General features: G+C 37.7%; 1 protein-coding gene across 1 annotated transcript in view; it reads left to right on the top strand.

Annotated features, from left to right (window-relative positions):
- RAP1A (RAP1A, member of RAS oncogene family) overlaps nucleotides 1-25411 on the top strand; it is a 78955-nt gene extending 53544 nt beyond the window's left edge. The window contains exons 2-8 of the mRNA XM_052636667.1: nucleotides 6517-6600; nucleotides 8216-8284; nucleotides 10284-10340; nucleotides 13011-13151; nucleotides 15045-15188; nucleotides 20508-20623; nucleotides 23663-25411. Coding sequence (XP_052492627.1) covers nucleotides 6544-6600; nucleotides 8216-8284; nucleotides 10284-10340; nucleotides 13011-13151; nucleotides 15045-15188; nucleotides 20508-20594 — 555 coding nt within the window. The 5' untranslated portion in view covers nucleotides 6517-6543 and the 3' untranslated portion in view covers nucleotides 20595-20623; nucleotides 23663-25411. The remainder of the gene's footprint in view (nucleotides 1-6516; nucleotides 6601-8215; nucleotides 8285-10283; nucleotides 10341-13010; nucleotides 13152-15044; nucleotides 15189-20507; nucleotides 20624-23662) is intronic.
- Nucleotides 25412-25841: the final 430 nt, after the last annotated feature.

The raw sequence follows: 25841 nt of genomic DNA, 5'->3' as shown, positions 1-25841 counted from the left end.
GAATGGTTGATTGTCCTCATGACATGGTGGTGGTTTCCCTCAAGGGGAGTGATCCCAGAGACCATGGTCCAAGCAGTGCCTTTTAGATGATAATCTTGGAAGTCAGATATTGTCTGCCATTTTCTGTTGGCCACATAACCAATCTTGAGTAAGCATGGGAAGAAACTACACAAGGATATGAATATGAGATGGAACAACACAAGTTAGGACTACCAAGAGGCCAGGATCCTTGGGGGGCATCTGAGAGGATGGGTACCACAGTCCCTTTTGTCAAAAATGAATGGAACATATATCTATGGTTTTAATTCTGGACTTGATTTGATTCTACTGATCTGTGTTTGGCCTTAGTCTAATACAACACTGTCTTTATTATTGTAGTTTTATAGTATGTCTTGAAATCAGGTAGTATAAGACGTTTTCTTTTTTTTCCCAAAACTATGGTGGCTGTTCTTATTTGTATTTTCATAGAAATGAAGTCATCTTGTCAGTTTCTACACAAAGATTGTGATTATGATCACATTGAATCTGTATATCAATTTGAGGAGTCTTGATATCTTAACAATGATATGGACATATCTTATGGCATATCTCTATAATCATTAAGCCCTTAACCAGACACATTTTGTAGTTTTAATACAGAAGTCTTGCACACATTTTGTTACACTTATCTAAGTATTTCTTATTGGATACTATTATAAATGGTATTTTTAAAATTTCATTTCCAGTTCTTTTCTAGTATATGGAAATATAATTGCCTTTTTTGTATCAACCTTTTATCCTGAAGCCTTGCTAAATTCACTTCTTGGTCTGGTACCTTTTTTTTTTTTTTTGGCTCATTCCTTTTAGGATATTCTACATATAGAATCATGTCGGTCTGTGAAAAAAGTTTCATTGCTTCCTTTTGCATAGGCTTTTAGGCTTAAAACCTACTGTGGACTTCCCAGGTAGCACAGTGGTAAAGAATCCACCTGCCAGTCAGGAGACTCAAGAGATGCAGTTTGATCCCTGGATCAGGAAGATCCCGTGGAGGAGGGCATGGTAATCTGCTCCAGTATTCTTGCCTTGAAAAATGCCACGGACAGAGGAGCTTGGCAGGCAGCAGTCCACGAGGATGCAGAGTCAGACACAGCTGAGCACACACACAGAACCTACTATATATAGCCTAGTAGTGTTGAACGGAAGTGGTGAGTGTGAACATATTGGTAGAAGAAGAAGAAGAAGAAGAAAACACAATACCAATAGATGCAGGAAAAGATTAGGAAAAAATCTAGCATCCATTCCTGAGAACCATATAAAAAAGAGTATAGCGAATAGTATAAAGAAATCTGAAACCAAAATGTTTGAGAACACTGACTAGAGTAACCTAAAATGCTAACTGGTTAGAATAGGTAGGGAGTCATAATCTAGAGTCCCCAGCACTTGTACAGAAAAAAAAAAGATACATCTTTATTTTTTACTAACCTCTAAATGTTAGTAAGGTTAGTAAATCAACCCTGAATAATCGTTGGAAGGACTGATGCTGAAGCTCCAGTACTTTGGCCACCTGATGTGAAGAGCCAACTCATTGGAAAAGACCCTGATGCTGGGAAAGATTGAGGGCAGGAGGAAAAGGGGGCAACAGAGGATGAGATGATTGGATGGCGTCATTGACTCAGTGGACATGAGTTTGAGCAAACTCCAGGAGATGGCGAAGGATGGGGAATTGTGGCGTGCTGGAGAAGGCAATGGCAACCCACTCCAGTACTCTTGCTTGGCAAATCCCATGGACGGAGGAGCCTGGTAGGCTGCAGTCCATGGGGTCGCTAAGAGTCGGACATGACTGAGCGACTTCACTTTGACTTTTCACTTTCATGCATTGGAGAAGGAAATGGCAACCCACTCCAGTGTTCTTGCCTGGAGAATCCCAGGGATGGGCTAGCCTGGTGGGCTGCCGTCTGTGGGGTCGCTAAGAGTCGGACACAACTGAAGTGACTTAGCAGCAGCAGCAGCAGCAGTCTGTGCCGTTGCAAAGAGTCAGAGGGCTTAACAATAACAATAACAGCAACCTCTAAATGAAATTTAGTGTTTGTTTCTATTTTGGATGCAGGCAACAAACCACAGTGGTAATATTAGCACCAACTGTGACTTTGTCACTAGTAAATGTTACTTTCAACTTTTCTTGTATTTGTTTGTTTCTTGAGGATAACATATAATTAGGTCTTGCTTTTTTTTTATCTTGCCTTTGAATTTGAATGTTGGAATATTAGAATAGATGATTTACATTTAATATAATGATGTGGTTGCCTTTTAATTCTATCCTGTTTTGTATTTCTCCCATCTTCTCTGTACTTTTTTGTTTGCTTGTATTTTTCCCGCTGTTTTGTGGATGAATTATGTTGTTCAGTATTGCATTTTATCTCAGCTCTTGGCTTATTAACCAACCCCTTTCTCCCCTGCCCTTCTACCCCTGTTGCTCTAGTATGTACAGTATGCATCGTTAATATATAACTGAAAGCAAAAGTGAAAGTCACTCAGCCGTATCCGACCCCATGGAGATTCTCCATACACTCCATGAAATTCTCCAGGCCAGAATACTGGCGTGGGTAGCCGTTCCCTTCTCCAGGGGATCGTCCCAACCCGGGGATTGAACGCAGGTCTCCTGCATTGCAGGCAGATTCTTTTGCCAGCTGACCACCAGGAAGGCCTGATACATAATTACCTACCTTCAAATAATACAGACATAATGTAAGAACCTTGAGCGTTATTCTTCCTGTTCCCTTCCTTTCCTGTGGTATATTAAGTGCATGCTGGTGAACATTTTTCCTCTCCTCAGTTTTTCTTTTCTTTTTTGGGGATCTGAGGATTTTTTATTTCACTTTCATTTTTGAGGGCTATATTCATTGTATTTAGCATTCTAGGTTGACCATATTTTTCTTGAAGCATTTTCGAAAGATGTATTTTCTTTTGTCTTGCCTAGCTTCTTGAGAAAATCTATATATTTTCATAACTTAGTTCTTCTATATCTAAACTTTTTCCTTGGGCTTCTTATGATTTTCTCTTTTTGACAATTTTCAGGAATTTTATTATTGTGCATTGTTCTTTTCTTTGTATTTATACTAAGGAGAGGACTCATTGAATTTCTTGGATCTGTGGATTTATAATTTATCAAATTTTGAAAGTATTTTATTATCTATTTTATTTTTCAAATCCCTCCCCCCGCCCCATTCCAGTTACAAACATATTAGCCTACCTGATAGCTGGATATTGTCCTGTGGTTTTCTTCTTCTTTCTTCTTTTATTTCCCTTCTTCCTTTTCTTTTCTCCCTCCTTCCCCCTCTGTCTCTCCAACTTTACCCCCCTTAAGGTGTCATCACTCAGTCGTGTCTGACTTTTTGTGACCCCATGGACTGTAGCCTACCAGGCTCCTCCGTCCATGGGGTTTTCTAGGCAAGAGTACCGGAGTGGGGTGCCATTTCCTTCTCCAGGGGATTCTTATTGCAAGCAGATGCTTTACCCTCTAAGCCACCAGGAAAGCCCTTATCATCAACTTTTTTCCATCTTTATCTCAGTTCCTTTGAAATTTCCTTCTGCAGTGTTTAAGATAAGCACATCTGGTTATAATTCCATTTCAGATGTTATTTTTGAACATTGAAAGTTCATTTTGGTTGTTTTTTATGTCTACCATTTCTCTCCTCATTATATTTTCCTTTAAATCCTTGAACATATTTATCATATCAGTTTTAGAGTTCTTACTGATTAATTCCATTTTCTCAGTTCTGGGACTGTTTCAGTTGACTCATTCCACCCTAATTTCAGGTCATATTTTCTTTGTCATCTATATTAATTTTTTTGGATGCTGTGGACATTGTAAATTTTATATGATTGAATGGTGGAATTTTTTTTCTTCTTTAAAAATATTTTGGACTTGTCCTGACAGGCAGTTTTTTCTATGGATTGACTCAGTCCTTTGAGGCTTGTTTTTAAGCTGTTTTTGGAAGCATGTAGAGTATTTTTTTCTTGAAGAGATCTCTAGTCTTTCCCATTCTATTGTTTTCCTCTATTTCTTTGCATTGATCGCTGAGGAAGGCTTTCTTATCTCCTTGATATTCTTTGGAACTCTGCATTCAGATGGGTATATCTTTCCTTTTCTCCTTTGCTTTTTGCTTCTCTTCTTTTCACAGCTATTTGTAAGGCCTCTTCAGACAGCCATTTTGCTTTTTTGCATTTGCTTTTTCTTGGGGATGGTCTTGATTCCTGTCTCCTGTACAAACATTTTATGCAAAGATGGGCTCAATAAAGCACAGAAATGGTAGGGACCTAACAGAAGCAGAAGATATTAAGAAGAGAATACACAGAAGAACTGTACAGAAAAGATCCTCATGACCCAGATAATCATGATGGTGTGATCACTCACCTAGAGCCAGACATCCTGAAATGTGAAGTCAAGTGGGCCTTAGAAAGCATCACTATGAACAAAGCTAGTGGAGGTGATGGAATTCCAGTTGAGCTATTTCAAATTCTGAAAGATGATGCTGTGAAAGTGCTGCACTGAATATATCAGCAAATTTGGAAAACTCAGCAGTGGCCACAGGACTGGAATAGGTCAGTTTTCATTCCAGTCCCAAAGAAAGGCAACGCCAGAGAATGCTCAAACTACCGCACAATTGTACTCATCCCACATGCTAGTATAGTAATGCTCAAAATTCTTCAAGCCAGGCTTCAGCAATACGTGAACTGTGAACTTCCAGATGTTCAAGCTGGTTTTAGAAAAGGCAAAGCAACCAGAGATCAAATTGCCAGCATCTGCTGGATCATTGAAAAAGCAACAGGGTTCCAGAAAAACATCTATTTCTGCTTTATTGACTATGCCAAAGCCTTTGACTGTGTGGATCACAATAAACTGTGGAAAATTCTGAAATAGATGGGAATACCAGACCTCTTGACCTGCCTCTTGAGAAACCTGTATGCAGGTCAGGAAGCAACAGTTAGAACTGGACATGGAACAACAGACTGCTTCCAAATAGGAGAAGGAGTACTTCAAGGCTGTATATTGTCACCCTGCTTATTTAACTTATATGCAGAGTACCTCATGAGAAACGCTGGGCTGGAAGAAGCACAAGCTGGAATCAAGATTGCCAGGAGAAATATCAATAACCTCAGATACGCAGATGACACCACCCTTATCGCAGAAAGTGAAGAAGAACTAAAGAGCCTCTTGATGAAAGTGAAAGAGAAGAGTGAAAAAGTTGGCTTAAAGCTCAACATTCAGAAAACGAAGATCATGGCATCTAGTCCCATCCCTTCATGGGAAATAGATGGGAAAACAGTAGAAACAGTGGCTGACTTTATTTTTCTGGGCTCCAAAATCACTGCAGATGGTGATTACAGCTGTGAAATTAAAAGATGCTTACTCCTTGGAAAGAAAGTTATGACCAACCTAGACAGCATATTAAAAAGCATAGACATCACTTTGTCAACAAAGGTCTGTCTAGTCAAGGCTATGGTTTTTCCAGTAGTCATGTGTGGATGTGAGAGTTGGACTATAAAGAAAGCTGAGCAGCGGAAAATTGATGCTTTTGAACTGTGGTGTTGGAGAAGACTCTTGAGAGGTCCTTGGACTGCAAGGAGATCCAGCCAGTCCATCCTAAAGGAGATCAGTCCTGGGTGTTCATTGGAAGAACTAATGTTGAAGCTGAAATTCCAGTACTTTGGCCGCCTATGTGAACAGCTGACTCACTGGCAAAGACCCTGATGCTGGGAGGGATTGAGGGCAGGAGGAGAAGGGGACCACAGAGGGTGAGATGGTTGGATGGCATCGCCAACTCAATGGACATGGGTTTGGGTACATTCCGGGAGTTGGTGATGGACAGGGAGGCCTGGCGTGCTGCAGTTCATGGGGTTGCAAAGAGTCGTACACGACTGAGCGACTGAACTGAACTGAGAGGATTTTTTTTACTCTAGGGTTTGTTTAGTGAAGTGACAGTTGTGTCCAACTCTTTGCAACCCCATGGACTAAACAGTCTGTGGAATTATCCAGGCTAGAATACTGGAGTGGGTAGCCTTTCCCTTCTTCTGGGGACCTTCCCAACCCAGGAATCAACCCAGGTCTCCCTCATTGTAGCTGGATTCTTTACCAGCTGAGTCACCAGGGAAGCCCTGGTTTGCTTACTTCTGTACCAAAGTATGAATGGGAGAGCCCTGGTGGCTCAGCGGGAAAGAATCTACCTGCCAGCGCAGAAGGCATGGGTTCAGTCTGGGAAATCACATGGATAGAGGAGCCTGGCAGGCTAGATCCACGGGCCCACAAAAGAGTCAGACACAACTTAGCGACTAAACAACAAAACAAAAAGATAGGAGGATTCTGGAATTTCAAATGAATTACCTTTTTCCAACAAAGAAGACCTCTGGTCAGAACTTTGGATAGTTTTCAGGAAAAACAAACAAACAAAAATGAACAATCTCATTTTATGTAACAGTTGTATGTTCTTAGGCTATTCTTAGCATGTTTATTAATCTTCGATTTTTTTTGTCTTTCAGATTGTCAGTATTTAAACAGACCACATCATGCGTGAGTACAAGCTAGTGGTCCTTGGTTCAGGAGGCGTGGGGAAGTCCGCTCTGGTAAGTTAGCCAGCCAACTATAATGAATTAATACAATACAAAAAAGATGTTCATATTTTCTTGCCATGCAGTTTTTAGTCACTGAAGAGAAAAAGTGGCAGTGTTTTTATATGCCTAGTATCTGGCTCACCAGGGGACCCAGACTCATTGAATAACCATGGATGTGTATTTTTATAATGGTGGCTCTTCCTTTTTCATTTGCCAAATATTTATTAACTATCTATAATATGTCAAACATTAGTATTTGTGATTTAAAAGAAAGAAATTATTCTCATTTCTAAGGAATTTACATTCTAATGGGGAAGACTGATCATTAAAGGTACCAGTGGAATAATTCCTATCCTATCCCACCCCAGGCTTATATAGCATAAAGGTCATTTTTTGTACACATGCTGTATTTATTTATTATTTATTGAGCTTCTACAACATCAGACTCTAAAGTTACCACTGTGAACAAAATAGTGACAGTCTTCTTCATAGAGATAAGAAAGGAAGTTGGAGATACTACAAAAGAACAGACTATCTCTGCAAGGTTCAGTAAGTTACAAACAAGCATGTCAGTCACTTCCTTGGGAATAGAATTGGGAAAAGTGGTAAGAAATAGGTTTAGTTACCATTACATATGCTTTTGTGTCTTTTTCATTTTTTCCTATGTCCATGAATTACCTTTTTAAAATAAATTAATTAATTAAAAATAGAATTCCATAGGAATTAATGAGGTTGTCTAGGGGAGGGACTAGAGAGAAAAAAGTCAGGACAGTGTTCTGAGTACCTCTCAACCTTGAAAGAGTGGGTAGGATTGAAGGATCCAGGATGGAACAATGTGTCTTTGTACTTGGATATAAAGAGTACCTTTACATGACTGCAGAAGTCATAACACAGAGGTAGCCGGTTGTGATCAAAGCAGCTTCAGTAAGGTGATGCAGACATAAGCATCCTGGCTGGATTGAAGAGTAAATGAGAGCTGAGGAGATGGAACCACTATTATAGATAGTTGAAGCCGACCATATTCAAGTTGACCTATTTAGTTCAAGCTAAAATAGTGTATAATACATTTCTCTGGCTAATTGAAGTGTGAATGACTTTTGAATCTCAACTGGCAGATCAGAAAAATATCTACTACTGAGGTGAATATGAAATGTGACTGTGCTTATAAACTTAATACACTCAATAAATTTTAATTCCCTCTTTTTTTCCCCTCCACAATTAGAAAGCCTGTTTCAAAACTTTTTAAAATTTATAACTTTTGCCTCTATCTGTTGAGGGCATGAGATAAAAAATTGCTATAGATATATAAAGGTGGGTAATAGGAAACACTGATAAATTTTCACATTTTAGTGAATGAGAATCCATGTCCTTATGTGTATCCTGGTTGTATTTTAAAACTTAATATAGTAATATTTTAACAGTGTAATGTCATCTGACCATTTTTAACATGATGACCTCCTTTCATAAATATACTCTTAATTATGAATGTGTCCTTACATGGAAAAACAATGATACTTTATATTTACATGTTCACCCAGAGTTTTCACATAATTTCACTTGAATGACCTATAAGAGGGGCAGGTTTTTCTTCTAAGTCCTTAACTTTTATCTGCTTTTTTTTCCCCAGACAGTTCAATTTGTTCAGGGAATTTTCGTTGAAAAATATGACCCAACGATAGAAGATTCCTACAGAAAGGTAAACGTGAAACTTGTATACACATGCTTACAAGTATCCATGGAATAGCTGTTTTGAAAATAGTTTTGAGAAATGATACAGATACTCTGTATCCATTTTAAAAACTTTCACCAAGACAGACTATTGCTTAACTATAGAGAGCTCTGTGTTCTTACTGATTGTTAATCTTTCTTTAATGTATGCATTTAATGATGGGAATTTTCTTAATGTAGAAAAGTTGCATATAAATAAGTATATTTTTTAGGTATATTTTTAATTCTTTTTATGGACTAAAATTAAGATCACTTTATGCTTAAGGTTATACTGTGACTGAAAGTTATGTTTATTTAGTTAAATAACTTCAAAAATATTTCATCTTTAGACTTAAAAAATTCTGTTTGGATTCTGTGTAATTCTATAAGGGTGGATGCATGGCACTGTACATTTTTATCCCAGCCTATAGAGAGCACAACGCCAAGAGTAAAACTGCTAACCATGGACTCTGCATGATGCTGTGTTGATGTAGATAGGTTCATCGGCCCTCCCACATGTGCCACTCCGATGTGAGTCGGGTGCTGATACGGAGGAGGCTAGCAAGGAGCAGGGAAGGGATATATGGGAGCTCTGTATTTTCTGCTCAGTTTTGCTGTGAACCAAAAACTACTTTTTGAAAAATAACACTTATTTAAAAGGAAAATAAATTTTAATAGTTGGTCTTGATAAAAAGTACTGTTTTATTTAATTATAAGACTAGCTAGAATTGTGGAGAACTTTCATGATTTTATTTCCCAAGTATGTTATGGGGTAGAAAAGACAATGCCATAAGAAAGCCTGGTAGGCACCCCCATCCAAAAGATTAAACCTGCCTTTCAGCAAATAAGAAAGGGCTGTGTTGTCAGATGTTCTAGAATTTACCTTAAATAGTACTGTAACTCTTGCTGAATTAAGTTCATTAAGCCTACCAGCAGAGCAGTTTCATTATCTGCAAATTGGAAACAAAATTGTGATATATTGAGAAACCACAGACCTAATTCGTTATTCATTGAACATGCCCCCTCACAGATTGTGCAGATTATTATCACATTAGTCCCATAAGTGGTGGAGTGTGAGTGTGTAGAATGGCCCATGGTCCTCTTCATCAGTCCTTTATTTGACACAGAAGCAGTTTTAAATAGTCCTTAGGTTAACAGGTTTATTTTTAGAAGACAGTGTTGCATTACTGAAATTTCCCCCAAATAAGTTGCTGGTTAAAGCTTCAACTATAAACGGAGATCTGTACCTTGAGTGCTGAAGCACTTTTCTTAATCTCATATTTATTAAAAATTTTCCAAACCATTAATAGTTGGTACTTCTTTTGGCCAGCCTTCTCTTCTTCTGTAAAGCCCTGGGAAAATAGAATTTAGTACATGAAATTTCACCTTAGGCACACAGCTTTTCCAAAGAAGTACCTTTTTGTTAAAGTCTTGAGAACTGTATGAGTTCAGTGTTATTGTGTTCCCTTTATCTCTTCAATTTAAATTTTACTCTGTATTAAATTTGGGGCGCATTTTAGTAAAACTTCGACGACTTGAATGTGATAAGTGGTCAGTTTTCTTTACTCCCAAATCTTGGCTATATTTTGAGCTACTTGGTACTTTTGTGCCTTGTTTTGAAGACAATATAAATATACACACTTTATGCTGTTGTTTTTTTCCTTTTAGAACTATACCTGTTTATTGCTGTTTTTCTTAAATTGCAGAATATGACAACTGCCTTCTAATAATAACAGAAATCAGTGCTCATATTTCAGGGTGGTCAGAAAAATATCTAAACTGAGCATTAACAAGTCCTGGTAGAATGTGTTTGAGACCTCCTATTCTTTATTATACTACCAAGTTAGGTCTCCACCAATATAGCAAACTGCTGGAGAAAGGCTTCCAGTTGTTAATAGGAACTTTGAGTGAAGAGGTGGGAGGAAAACAGACTGACATTTTGATGTTACTTTTTTATTCTCCTCCACCCCCAACCCTGACCCCAACAGCAAGTTGAAGTAGACTGCCAACAGTGTATGCTCGAAATCCTGGATACAGCAGGAACAGTAAGGATATTTCTTTCTCTGTCTCTTCCTTTTCCTTGTTAGATTTTAATTTGTAAACAGGTTTTTGTCACCTGATTGATTCCTCTGAGTAAAAACAATTGTTCTGATTAAGAACTTAAGTCGCTAAATGTAAAACTTCTTAAATTTTCTTACGTGCGTTAAATGTACTTAATGCCCACATATCACTATTAAATTGTATGTTGAGTTCATCTACAGAATCTGTGTGTTGAGTTTCTTTTTTCCTGTATTGAGGTGAGGGTTATGCTATTACTGCTCTTTAAAAAAAAAAAAAAGATATTTAAGGTATTTTAAATCCAGAATTTTAGTTAAGATAGGTATTTCTCTGGGCTTAAATAAGACTGTCTCTTGATACCATGGTAATTCATTTATTTTAAAAATTGTTTTTGCTTTTTATTAGCATTGCAACATCTCAAGGGACTAGTGATATAGAAGTGTTTTCTGACAAAAATCTTTAGGATTATTTCAAGCCTCATTTTTCATATCTTTAAATGAGTATAATGATGATAGTACATTATAGGGTGCTTGTAATGATCAAATGGGGCTTCCCTGGTGACTCAGTGGTAAAGAATGCACCTGCCAGTGCAGGAGACTCGGGTTTAGTTCCTGGGTCAGGAAGATCCCCTGAAGAACTAAACGGCAACCCATTCCAGTATTCTTGGCTGGGAAATCCTATGGACAGAGGAGCCTGGTGGGCTGCAGTCCGTGGGGTTGCAGAAGAGTTGGACATGACTTAGCAGCTAAACAACAACATGGATCAAATGAGATGGTGACTATAAATCATTTGGCACAAAATACCTATAATATAGTTAATGAACTCTATGTATTTGCTTTTATTTTCATTATCTTCACTTGTCATTACCTTTTTAAGTTTTTTTATTGATTAATGATGTTTTATTCTGCCACAAAAAAATGCACACATTAAATGATTTTCTTTTTTTTTTCTCCATATGTATAGACTTTTCCTATTAGGCAGTGCTCTAAAATGAATGGCATTCTTAAATGTTTTAAGTTGTTTTAAAATTCACAAATATCCCCCATTATAATTTTATAAATGGTGAGAAAGTTTCAGATCAAAAAACATGAGAAGACTGGAGCAATTAGAGTACAAATTATACCATATTTTTGTATAAAAATCCGTTTTGTGGGAAAACGGATCTTTATTCCAACAGTAGCCTTGTATCAGCTGAATTGAGGTCTCTCCCTCTTTCCACTTTCCCCAGCCCCCAATTTTCCTAGCTTCTGAATCAGCAATAATTCTCCTTTGTTTCCAAAGACCCCAACAGTTAAAAAACTTAAAAAAATAAATAAATAAAACTTTCTACTTCTTCCTTTCATACTTCCACAACTGTGAGGACATTCTTCTTCCTCATGTCCAAATTAAAGAAGTTTTCCTCCACTGCAGAGATCCTCCCTTATTTTCTCAAATATCTTGTATTTCTCCCATCCTAGCAGTCAGCATGCTGTTATAATTTTCTGTATATTTGTCTATCCCCAGTGCCTTGCATAAAGGTTGGAAAGTAGTTGATGCTCATTAGTCTTATTCTAGATCAGTTCTTTCTCCTTTAGGGTTGCTCACTTTCTCCAACACTGCTTTAGTCCAAAGTGTTGTTGATTTTGGTATCCAAATAGAATCTTTATGGGTAATATAGATGATTTAGTAGCTTGGCTTGTCAGTTTCTTGACCTCCACTCTGCTTCATTCATTCATTCCCATGTCTTTACTCTAGACTGTATGATAACCAATAACGTAATACAATCCTAAATTTCATTTTCAAGTGTCTTACTCTTCACTCACCATCTTGTTTCTCCAGCTCACTTCCTTTCAAACCCTTCAACTTCTCTGGGACCTGCAGTCTGTTTATTCTAACATCTTTGATTATCCCTCATATCTTCAAGCCCCTCTTTTCGTAGCTTCAAGCACATGATGCATTCAGAATACATCCCTCACATGTATCCTCAGTTCCCTTGACTTTTTCAGCAACCTTTGATTCAGTAGATCCTTATCCTCTGTGAAAATTTTATTCATTTGACTTCCAGGAAACAATGCTTGCCTGGTTTTCTCCTTGTATCATTCATTGTTTCTAAGTCCTGTCCTGATTTGGCTTCATCTCCCCAACCTGTTAATGTTGGAGGGCATCAGGGTTTACTCCTTGAACTTTTCTGAAAACACTACCTTGGAGATCATCTTTTGTAGCACCAAAATAATTTAATTAAAATCTAGATATATAAAAGAATTATATACAGTTTTTCTAAATCACACAAAGCCAAATTAAAGTGAGGACTTCCCTGGTGGTCCAGTGGGTAAGACTCCACCCTCCACTGCAGGGAGCATGGGTTTAATCCCTGGTCAGGAAACTAAGACCTGCATGCTGCAGTAGCCCAGCCAAAAAAAAAAGAAAAGTGGTTAATATTTCCCTTGTAATTCTACAGTTTGTTGTTTTTAGTCAGGTAAATAGACAGGAACATTGATCTCAGATTTTCCAGAAGCTGTGTATCATGTCTTTAGGTTTCCTGTCACTATAACATGTAATAAAGAATTCAGTAGCTAACTTGTTATTATTCTGTTTTAAATTGTTTCCATTTTAATGTTTCAATTCAGTACATTTAAGGAGGAGTCATATTTATAATTTATTGCATGTTTTTATTATAGGAGCAATTTACAGCAATGAGGGATTTGTATATGAAGAATGGCCAAGGGTTTGCACTAGTATATTCAATTACCGCTCAGTCCACGTTTAATGACTTACAAGACCTGAGGGAACAGATTTTGCGAGTTAAGGACACAGAAGATGTAAGTATTTCTCTCTATATATAGCGTATTGCCATCTCTCTGTGGCCAAATATAAAATATCCATTTTCTCTATCAGTAGGAACTTGGAGGGTATCTACCTTGTGCCTAAAAGAGGCCTGGTAACCAAAAACAATTTTAAGCTTTCTAAATTTACGTACAGATAATATACTGAGAGGACGTCCCAGGTGGCTCAGTGGTAAAGAGTCCACTTGCCAAGCAGGAGACACGGGTTCAGTCCCTGGGTCAGGAAGATCCCCTGGAGAAGGAAATGGCAAACCACTCCAGTATTCTTGCCTAGAAAATTGCATGGACAGAGGAGCCTGGCAGGCAACAGTCCATGGAGTTGTAAAAGAGTCAGACACGACTTAGCAACTAAACAACAGATATGCCAATGAGATGGTTAGAAATGAAGCCCATGACATGAAGGACACGTATGTAAAGTTCTTCTTTCTCTGCTGCACTTATGACCCACCATGTGCTAGATGGGTCACAAGTGTAGTGAAAAAAGAGTCAAAGAATGTTTGGTAGCAGAAGGGGGACTCAGGTTTTGCTTGGAAAGGTGGTAGTTAGTTAGTGTCAAAAACAGTGTTCAAAGAACATTATCAAGAACCATAATGCTATGTTCCCATTTCTAAAATTCTCTCGGTACAGTTTTTACTTAGCTATTTCCTTTGAATTATGTTAAATATTTTAATTAACTGAGTTTTTATAATTATTTTTGTTTTAGATTTTTTTAATGTTAATTTTTTATTGTGGTAAAATATACTGTTTTAGAATTCTTATTTGATGAATAACGTTGTGCCTTTTTGCAAAGATGAAATCTGTGTTTTAGATGTTTGTCTCAGTTTTGAGTTACAAAGTTCCTTTTCAAAAGTTGTATAAGTTAGGGTATCAAATTTCATGTGTACCTTCTCTTCTGTTTCTGTGTGTTCTCACTCATTATTAATGGGACACAGGCACCTGCTCAGCACCATAACTCTGGGTAATGTTGTAGGCAGGAGGGATTTGCACCGTATGACTCATGACCAGCCATAACCTAATGAATAGTTCTCTTTCTTCCCATGACTGATTCATCTACGAGAGTTCTTTTTTCGTAGGCAGTTACATGCAAATCACTGAACTCTGATAATGTTAATCTCTTTATCCCATGTAATAAACTGAAGATCGAATCATAGATGAAGACGTAGCTGCTCAGTGGCTTTATGTTTAGTCTTATTCTCCCTTCATGTCTCACCTAAGCTAGTGTTCAGACCTAGAAGTAAAACTTACTGCTGTGTTGGTTGGGCCGTGTTTTTGACGTTTGTTGGTCCTGTGAGTTGAGGCACTTAAGACACACCCAGACCATTGAGTATGTTCTTCTCTGTATTGCAGGCGTTTCCTTTTCCTTCATATTTTTCTACTTGGAATTCAGCCATTAGCATGAGTCCACATGAGAATTTTGGGATTATATTCTTAAAGTGATTTTAGCAGATCCGTGTGGTAGAATCTTGTCCATTTTTTCCTGTCTCTTCCACTTTCGTCTTTTCCCCAACACACATACATACACCTTTTTTAAAGCACTTGGTGAAGCTTATGGGCTCAGATGATAAGGAATCTGCCCGCAATGTGGAAGACCTGGGTTCAATCCCTGGGTCGGGAAGATCCCCTAGAGAAGGGAATGGCTCCCACTCCAGTATTCTGGCCTGGAAAATTCCATGGACAGAGGAGCCTGGCAGGCTACAGTCATGGGGTTGCAAAGAGTCTGACATGACTGAGTGACTTTCACTTTTCACTTTTCTTTGGTGAAACTAATAATCCTAACACATTTTAGTTGGTGGAGGGTAGTTACTTGCTTATAAGAAGCTGAGTAACAAGTATGTTAGTCGCTTATTATATGTTTTCTCCTTTCCACAGGTTCCAATGATTTTGGTTGGCAATAAATGTGACCTGGAAGACGAGCGAGTAGTTGGCAAAGAACAGGGTCAGAATTTAGCAAGACAGTGGTGTAACTGTGCCTTTTTAGAATCTTCTGCAAAGTCAAAGATCAACGTTAATGAGGTAAGCAACAGCTGTGAGGCAGCACAAATAAATGCCTTTTTAGCTTCCCTTCTTTCAAGCTAACAGTCAAAAACAACTTTTTAAAAAGAAAAAGCAGTGTTCTTTTAAGCAATCTTCATTAGTTTATGGAAAACACTAAGTAATTCCTAGAAACTATATTCCTTCTCTGTATAAAATCACTTTGATGGCTATAATGAGAACACATATACTTACCTTGTTGGCAAAGGGGAAGTTTAAGTTAAAGAAAGTGTCTTTTAAAGTCCTGCTAAGCCTCTCAACGATATACCAGAAAGTGGTATGTGAAAATTGGCACATCACCCTTGTCTTACAACAATTAACTATGCAGATGTGTGTAAATAGGTTGTAAAATTCAGTAGAAAAATACAGAAATCAAGGTAGTTACTATAATGAACTTACGTTGTACAGAAAGACGTCATGTAATTTGAGTCCTGCTTCCCTTTGGTGTATGACTCAAAAGGAAGAATCTGTGTGAGTGGATGGATACAGAGCTATAATTCACTCTGTCTCTTAGGCCTGTTAGAGCAGGTGTACAAGGCTTTTTCTGTCCATGACTTAAGCATTCCGCTATCCTGAGAACACAGCTGGGGACAGGAATGCTTAACAAGTGAGCTTGTCTGCCTGAGTGTAAAGGGCCAGTAGTTTACTGGATCCCTAAAAGATGAGTGCAGTTCCCCATTGCCACCACCACATCCAAGCAAAATATTAAGAGATTCCCTTGCTTTTGTTAATTTTAACATCAGACTTTAAAACAAACAAAAAAATGAAATAGACTTCTTTCCTTTCCTAGTAGAGCAAATGTTCTCATTTGCCAGTGTGCTTGCCATTTATTTTTAGGACTTCCCTGGTGGCTCAGATGGTAAAGCATCTGCCTACAAGGCGGCAGACCTGGGTTTGATCCCTGGGTCGGGAAGATCCTCTGGAGAAGGAAATGGCACCCCACTCCAGTACTCTTGCCTGGAAAATCCCACGGGCGGAGGAGCCTGGTAGGCTACAGTCCGTGGGGGTCACGAAGAGTTGGCCATGACTGAGCCACTTCACTTTCACTTTCTTTCTTTTGCCATTTATAGGATCACAGGCAGTCAGTCAGAATTCAGCACACCACACAGGTGAAAGTTAAAACTGGGTTAGGTTGTCAGAGTCTTCTGTGTGTTTTTGCTTGCCATTCCTCTCCAGCCTTTGGTCCTTTCGGTCTTTTTCTTGACTGAGATTATGGTTATAGACAATGACCATATTATTTTAAACATGTGGCGTGAACAGAATTTAAGCTTGATACACATCCTCTGTTTTACAAAAATAAAGAATGTCAAAGCTTGCCTCTTAGGTAAAACCAGCTAAAATAAATACATAAAAATAAGAAATTCACAGATTTCATTTATTCAGTGAGTATTCATCATGTCCCTGTGTGCCTGGCCCTGTGTTAGGCATCAGTAACACTCTTCTGGACAGACACTGGTCGTGCCCTAAAGAAGTTTACATACCAATGGGGGAAAAGTTCTGCTGTGATCTTCAGCAACACTCACTTCTAATTCAGTGCCAAGTAATGAAAGGAAGTGTGAAATGCTTCCTGTTTCAGCTTTCCCTGTTGTAGAATTACGATTTCATAGATGTTATCTTGAAAAAATGGCTAATCATAATTTTAATTTTTGGTTTAGTCTTACTCTTTGAGAATTATCTCAGAGATAACTGAGATAATACACATTAAGATTGATAGATGAGCTTGGCTAAGGAAATGGTAGTGCCAGGTCACCATCTGCAGCATGACTGGATCTGGTTCCTTAGAGATCTAGTTCCTGCATCCTTGTGGTCTCCCTCACTGGTACCCACCCACAGATTTGATAGGGCCTGGCTAGAGCTGAGCTGGGCCTGGGTCCAGGGACCAGAGGGGGCAGGACGCATTTCTTACCTTTCAAGCATTACCTGTTTGTGGGAACTTACGTGCTGCTAAGCCTTCCTCTGGGATGGCCTCCCTCCCTCAGAGGCCTGCTGCATTGGAAACCAGTAGCCTCACTGAAGTCGACTGTTGACATGAATGTTTTTAAAAGAAAAATAGAAAAATGATACAACAAAATGAAATACATTAGGTGTTTAAGGCTCTTTATTCTTTTGGAAAACATACAAATGTCATGCTAAAAATTCTTGAGAGTATAATAACTTGTTTCTTTTAATATTTCTGTCTTGATAGCCTGATAATGCAACTATAGTTTTATGGGTGGTTAATAGTTTCTCAGACAGCTAATACCTTATGTGATTTCTGAGTGCCTGAAGATAGAGGGATCCTACTTTAACACAATTCAGCTCTTGGGCTCAAGTTTGAGATCATACAGGGACATCCTGCTTAACTAAATTGCCCTCTTTAATTCTCTACTGTCTATATCGTAGAATATATAATATATAATTTTTTAAAACTTGTTCACATCATTTTGTGAACAAGTTGTGTTCTGAAAGTAGTACATAGCTGTATCAGAATCACATCAGTCTTAATCAGGAGTTAATTGTTCTTTGCTGATGCTAGAATAATAATTGGAATCAAGACATCCCAATTGAGGAGTGACAGAGGGATTAAGAAATTATTCTGTGTTCCTTTTAGATTTTTCTGTAGTTCAGAAAGATGAGGAAGAATCTAGGCTGAGGACTTTCAGCATATCTAACCAAATAACCATAGTTTGAACTTGCCCTCATCACTGAACCAGCTGCTACTGTGAGGTAGGCCCCATTTGCCAAAGAAATCCTTGAGGATAATACAACAAAACCAGTTATCATTTTGTTTAGTACCAGAAACCCAGACTGGCTAGCATGAAGAAATGTGCTGTTTTGATCAATTTACTATTTTAGTTTATCCTTTTGTTATTTTTCACTTTATAGCTTATGTATTAAAGCTGAGGAACTAAAGAGATTTTGTTGGTGGCTGTGCATATTAAGCATAATAATAAGTATGGGCTTCCCTTGTGGCTCAGCTGATAAAGAATCTGCCTGTGATGCGGGAGACCTGGCTTCTATTCCTGGGTTGGGAAGATCCCCTGGAGAAGAGAAAGGCAACCCACTCCAGTATTCTGGCCTGGAGAATTCCATGGGCTGTATAGTCCATGGAGTCTCAAAGAATGGGACATGACTGAGCGACTTTCACTATGCATATTAAGTTCTTGGAGGGTTTTGGAGTTGTGAAACAGAAACTACCCTTTTGTTAATAAATTCTTGTGTTTTCAGCTTTCTTAGAAATAAGATAATAGAATTAAATGGTTTGAAGAAAATAGAACTGAGTAGGATGGACCAGAAGGAAAAAAATATAAATGAAGCACTTTTATAGCTTTGAATAAATTGTTTGGTAGTGGTACCCCCCTTAACAAATAATTTAGGCTTGTGATCTTGGGACCATTTTTAAAAAATTTATAGTATAGTTGTTGTATGGCCTTCTTTGGTGGCTCAGACAGTAAAATATCTGCCTGCAGTGCAGGAGACGTGAAGGGAATGGCAGTCCACTCCAGTACTCTTGCCTGGAGGATTCCATGGACAGAGGAGCCTGGTGGGCTACAGTCCATGAGGTTGCAGAGTTGGACACGACTGAGCAACTAACACTTTAACTTTCACCTAGTTGCTATACAGTATTGGGCTTCCCAGATAGAGGAGTACTAAAGAATCCACCTGCCAATGCAGGGGACACAAGAATGTGGGTTCAATCTCTGGGTCAGGAAGATCCCTGGAATAGGAAATAGCAACCCAGTCCAGTGTTCTTGCCTGGAAAATCCCATGGAGAGAGAAGCCTGGTGAGCTGGTCCATGGAATCACAAAGAGTCAGACATGACAGCGACTGAGCATGCTCGCTGTACAATCTTATATTTTATAGGTATACAGTGTAGTGATTCATAATTTTTAAAGGTTATACTCCATTATAGTTATAAAATATTGGCTATATTCTCTGTATTGTATAATAAATCCTTATAGCTTATTTTATACCTAATAGTTTGTGCCTCTTAATCCCCTACCCTTATATTGCCCCTCCCAGCTTCTTTTCTTCATGGATAACAACTAGTTTGTTCTCTGCATCTGAGTCTGCTGTTTTTTTGTTATATTCACTAGCTGTATTTTTTAAATTCCTCATGTAAGTGATATTACACAATATTTGTCTTCTCTGTCTGACTTACTTCATTTAGCCTAATGCCCTCTAAATCCATACATATTGTTGTAAATGGCAAAATTTAATTATTCTTTATGATGACTAGTGGGCTTCCCTGGTGGCTCAGAAGGTAAAAGAATCTGCCTGCAGTGTGGGAGACCCGGGTTTGATCCCTGGGTTGGGAAGATCCCCTGGAGGAGGGCATGACAACCCACTCCAGTACTGTTGCCTGGAGAATCCCCATGGACAGAGGAGCCTGGCGGGCTGCAGTCTATGGGCTCACAAAGAGTCGGACACGACTGAGCACCTAAGCCCATGATGAGTAGTATTCCATTGTGTATGTACACTACATCTTCTTTATCCATTCATCTGTTGGCAGACACTTCCATATCTTGCCCTTGTAAATAGTGCTGCTATGGACATTGGTGAGCATGTATCTTTTCAAATTAGTGTTTTTCATTTTGGATATGTGCCCAGGAATGGAATTGCTGGGTCATACGATAATTCTGTTTTTAGTTTTTTATGAAACCTCTATACTGTTTTCCAGAGTGGCTGCACCAATTTACATTCCAACCAACAATATATGAGAGTTCCCTTTTCTTTACATCCTCACCAACATTTGTTATTTGTATTCCTATTGATGCTTGCCATTCTGACAGCTATGAGGTGATGTCTTGTTGCCATTTTGATTTGCATTTCCTGTGATTAGCAATGTTGCGCATCTTTTTATGTGCCTGTTGGCCATCTGCATTTCCTCTTTGGAAAAATAAACACTTGGCAGAATGTTACTAATTGGTGGATATGGGTGAAGAAATTACGTAAGTTCTTGGTACTAGTCTTCTACCTTTTCTACAAGTTTGAAATTTTTAAAAAATAAAGCAAGTATAATTAGGTTTTTGAAGCATAGAAGATTCTGTGAAGAATGTGATTTCTGTTATTTCTTCACTACTAATTCTTTATATTAACTTGTTATTGAGTATCTAAGAGCAAATGTATTTCTCTCATTGTAAATAGATAAGTCCTGCTTTACCCTGACTGAAAATCAGCTGGAGTGTCTGAGACCTGCTGATAAAGCAGCAAAATACAGACCCAAGAGCAGAGTAATATTTAACAGAATCGATTGTTTTGTGGAAAAAGGTCTCAAATATTGGATGAATAAGTACTACTTTTTTCTTGCTTTTATTTAGATATTTTATGACCTGGTCAGACAGATAAATAGAAAAACACCAGTGGAAAAGAAGAAGCCTAAAAAGAAATCGTGTCTGCTGCTTTAGACCCACAGTAAGCAGCAGCTCTGAGCCAGGTAAGGTGCTAAACGAAGAACAAACGCCTTTCTCAGCCTCTTAGGTTGGGCTTTCCCCAACGTTAACCACTTCCCACTTCACCTATTGGGGTATTTCCAGGCTTCTGTAATTTGTAAATGTGAATGTGTTATATAATTTGTAGATATGTTCATCTGTTGGAAAATATGTCTTTTTCTTAGGGTCTAGGCTGTCTGAGGGAGGGTAAGAATCATATCTGTTTTGCTCCAAAGCATCCCCAGTACCTAGTATAGAATGGGTATTCAAAAAATAGTGGTTGAATAGATAGAAAGCCTTCCAAAGTCACACCCAAATTCATACTGAATTGAAGTGGAACAGTGGTTCATCTGGGAAAAGTCAGTTTTGCCTCTCTTTGAATTAAGCAGGAACAAAAGCATGTAATGCGCTGTTTTATGTCTGGCTTGTTCCACTCAAAAATGTTTCTAAGACTAATCCTTGTTGCATATAGCAGTAGTTTATTTTTGTTGTATGACTACACTGGCAATATATTTATGTATTCTGCTATCGATGGACGTTTGAGTTCTTTTCAGGAACGAGTATGATTCCTGTGCACTTGTCTTGTACAGGTCTTTATGCACATATATGTATATGCGTATGCATTTCTGTATGTAGGAATTGAATGACCAGACAGTACACTGTGTATGTGGTTAGCTTTAGTGGAAACTGTTAAGACGTCTTTCAAAGTAGTTGTACCAGGTTACACACATACTAGCAGTTTACAAATTCCACATCCTTCCCAAATTTAGTATTGCCAGTTTTTGTAACTTGAGCAGTTCTGCTGGGTGTGCTGGCATGTCAGTGTAGTTTTAGTAGTCATTTCCTCTCAGGTATGGGTTGACTTCTTTCACATGTTTCTTCTGTAGGTCTCTTAAGTAGTAGTTGACTTCAAGTAGCACTTAAGTTTTCATTAAATGAACCCATTGGAGAGAAATTAGTGGCAGCATTGAAGCTGCCTTTCAAGTGAGAAACCAGGCTGTGTGGGGCCATTTGTTTGTTTTTCTTTAATTATGTACTTAAATCCCCTGAACAGTTTCTGCTTATGTTCATCAATTCTGTTAACATTCAGTTCAGTTCAGTCGCTCAGTCGTATCTGACTGTTTGCAACCCCATGGACTACAGCACACCAGGCCTCCCTGTCTATCACCAACTCCTGGAGTTTACTCAAACTCACGTCCATACCATGAAAGAGTATGTTCATGAAGTGGGTTTATGGTGTAATTTGATGCTAATTATGGGACTGTTACTAAGCTTGGTCCACTTAGTGGAAAGTCAGTTGTTCCCCACTTGAGAGTTGGTTGTGCTAACTCTTGTAAGTCCCTTGGGTCCATTTAGTAGAGTACCTCTTCCAGAGCACCAGATTAACTAATATGTGCTTCCTTAGAGATATGAACAAATCTCTCTTAGGGGAAACAACTGAGTAATTATGCCCCCTTTTGAAATAAAGTAGAGGGAAAGCAGAAAAATTCATAGGTTGCCTCTGGTAGTCAGACTTGGGAAAAACAGCTTCTGGCCACATGGTTGCTTTAGGCTTTTAGTGAAATCTTAAGTCTATAACTATGAATCATCAGCTCTCTGAAGAAGATTATTGATAAAATTGCTGCTATTTGCATTTCTTTAGGGAAGGGTACAAAGGTAAAAAGAAAAGAACTCCAGTTCCTGTTCTGAAATGTATTTAGCTCTTTTATAATTAGTTGACTGACTCATTTTTATCATTATCTGAGCCGACTCTCACTGAATTTCCAGTTCTCTGAAAACGTCCTTTTAGCTTATGTTTAAAGGAAGAGGTGCCATCTTCTGGCCTATTGTGAACATTCATTCATACACACACTACAGTGTATTACTCTGAGTTTTACCTTAGAGGAAAGAAATCTTGACTTAAATCTAGAAATAAGACTTTCATCCTGGTTGCATAAATTCTTAAGACTCTGATAGATAATTCAGCCTTCAATATATTTAATGTTACCCAGGACCTCTGTGCCTATTTGATAATACCAAATAGTAGGTCACTTAGTAATCAGAATACTTTGCAGAGCTATTTGCTGTGATTATAGGCTTGAAGTGCCATGTTGATCCCATTTAAAAGGTACCGAGATACAGAATAAATTTAAATAGCAACTCTTAAGTGTTTTTAGAAAGAGTATGTGAACCTTAAGGGCAGCTTATCTAGCCTTAGCCGTTAGGCAAAATCATATTGAAACATGTTAGTCTCTTTCTAATATGTCCTACTTTTGAAAACGGAGGAAAGAAATTCATCTTCAGGAAATTACTCCTTTAACCTGATTCTTTTCTGCTGAATAGTAATCCTTACTTTGAATTTTCTGCCCTTGAAAATAGGCATCAGCTATTTCTGTATCATCTCTTTTTGACCTAGCCTAAATTGGAAGAGGTAACCCTAATATGGAGTTCCGTGGTACCTCAGATGGTAAAGAATCTGCCTGCAATGCAGGATACCTAGGTTCAATCCTTGGGTTGGGAAGATCCCCTGGAGAAGAGAATAGCTATACACTCCGTACCCACTCCAGTATTCTTGCCTAAAGAATTCCATGGACAGAGGAACCTGATGGGCTACCGTCCATGGGGTCTCAAAGAGATGGACATGACTGAATGGCTAACACTTAGTAATACTTACAACCCTAATATAATAACCATAAAATGGTTGAATTAAAGAATTTTCCATGGAAAGTTGATGCAGCCATGAATTGTTTTCTTAGTAGAAAAGGAACTTTTAAAAATAAGGTGATAATGAGGTAGAAATCATCACTGTTTTCCTCTGTACAGACAGGACTGCCGGGTATATTGTGAAACACTAAATACAATAAAACTATTTTTAAAAAACATTTTTAGAGAGAGTTTAAAATAATCTTGTTACTATATCTGTTTAATATATTTAGTTATCAGCTAAAATCATTTCTTTCTATAATATTAGATATCTATTTACTATCATGTCTGACATTAAGAGGTTAAACATACATATAAATACACATATATATATATATATCTGTATCTATTCAATGTTCTAGATTACAGGAATGAAGAACTGTTGCCTAATTGGAAAGTGCCAGCATTCCAGACTTCAAAAAATAAATCTGAAGAGGCTTCTCCTGTTTTATATATTATGTGAAGAATTTAGATCTTATATTGGTTTGCACAAGTTCCCTGGAGAAAAGAATTGCTCTGTGTATATCTCTTGGAAAATAAGACAATAGTATTTCTCCTTTGCAATAGCAGTTATAACAGATGTGAAAATAAATATACTTGACTCTAATATGATTATACAAAAGAGCATGGATGCATTTCAAATGTTAGATATTGCTACTATAATCAAATGATTTCATATTGACCTTTTTATCATGTTTCCTCCCTGTCAAGCACTAAAAGATGAACCATTATACTTTATCTGTAATGGTATAGATTATGAAAAAATTTCCCCTCAAACTCATTGCAGCAGATAACTTTTTTGAGTCATTGACTTCATTTTATATTTAAAAAATTATGAAATATCATTCTGTCATTATATTCTAATTAAAATTGTTTGTGCATAATGCTTTGGAAAAATGGGTCTTTTATAGGGAAAAAACTGGGATACTGATTTCTATGGCTTTCAAAGCTAAAATATATAATATACTAAACCAACTCTAATATTGCTTCTTGTGTTTTACTGTCAGATTAAATTACAGCTTTTATGGATGATTAAATTTTAGTACATTTTCATTTGGTTTGTGTGTTTTTGTTATTGTTTATAGATTTAAGGCCTTTATTTTATAATGATCACATTGTTTTAAACGCAGCAGTAGCTCCTTTCTGACTGGTACCTGCAGAGCACTTGGCTTTAAACCCCTAAGTAAATGGTGATTTCTCTATGAGCAGACCTCACACTTTCTGTTCTGTATATATTTATTCCTATTATACAGTAAAATACATCATACTACATACAATAGTTTTGTATATTCTCTCTTGATCTTAAAGATTGTATCTTATTGAATAAAATATCCCACTGTGTATTATTTTTATATGTAAAAAGATAAGTTTAACACTGTATCAGGGTTTAACTTTTACTATTTCCAGTCTTCCCCAGCTTGTAATTTCATCAAGGAAATCCTTTTGCCATTGTTAATTTGTTGAGTATAAGTCCACCGTGAAATGTTATGTAAAATTTTTCAGATTTGCTTTATAGTATTATAGATTGAAGTGTCTAAGAGAAGTGGGTGAAAGTGAAAAAGCATATAAAGGGTGTGTCAGTTGCTTTTTCTTCAACTGTATAAGAAGTAGTATAGTGGTGGTCATATGGAAAAGGTTGCTAAGTTAAAAATTTTAGCTGGCTATATAGTGGTGCTTTTCTTTTCCTTCCCAGTTTTTTTCCATTTTTTTACAGAAGTTGGGGCTTAAGTAGATCATGGACCTAGAGTGATATGACTTATGTATGCCATGAAGTAGAGCCAAACAGCTCATTAGCCACTTAAGTACTGGAGAAGGAAAGAAGCTTGGGAAACCCTGTGCCTTGTTACTGAATATCAAGGAGACCAGTCCTAGAAAGTCTAAATCATTGCTCAGGGATCTAGACGCTGTCTCATTGCAACTGGGCGTGAAGTAGTGTTCACGCCTTGCAGAGACTTTCCAGGAGTGTGGTCAGCCCCATCAGTTACTAAATTGACATTTAAAGATCAGATTTCAAATGTAAGTTCTGACCAACCTGAGAAAATGTTAAAATATTGTAAAAAATTTTTTTGGAAATTGTATTCTTTTAAGTTTCTAATAAACTTAGTTACCTAATACTTACCTTCTGCTGATCCAGTTATACATGTCTGGGAGTGAGGGGCCAAAATCTCCTTAATGCAATAAATTTGAAAAATAAGTGAAGCATTAGGGCCAGTCTGTCCAGGTCAGTGTAGCATATTTTAAGGTCCTCTAAAGTCATTCTGCTTTAAACACCTCTCAAACATTCCTTTGGACTTAAAATCATAGACAAACATCTCATAAGCGAGCAAACATTTCTAGATATTACCTGTTACACAGATGGTGTAGTTATTTGCCAGATTGAGTAGGAATTAAGAATAACTCCCAAGTTCCAGTCTGCTTTTAAGGAGTAGCGTGAACTCCATGTCCTCTGTTTTAGAACATGACAGGTACTGGATTTGTTACATCTTATACAGTCCACTTGGGATAAAGGTAGAATTGTGAAGAAGAATGCCCTTCTGGCAC

Source organism: Budorcas taxicolor, chromosome 3, assembly GCF_023091745.1.
Source record: "Budorcas taxicolor isolate Tak-1 chromosome 3, Takin1.1, whole genome shotgun sequence".
NCBI lineage: Eukaryota > Metazoa > Chordata > Mammalia > Artiodactyla > Bovidae > Budorcas > Budorcas taxicolor.
The sequence above is the reverse complement of the archived record's forward strand: the minus strand, read 5'-3'. Positions and strand labels throughout refer to the sequence as shown.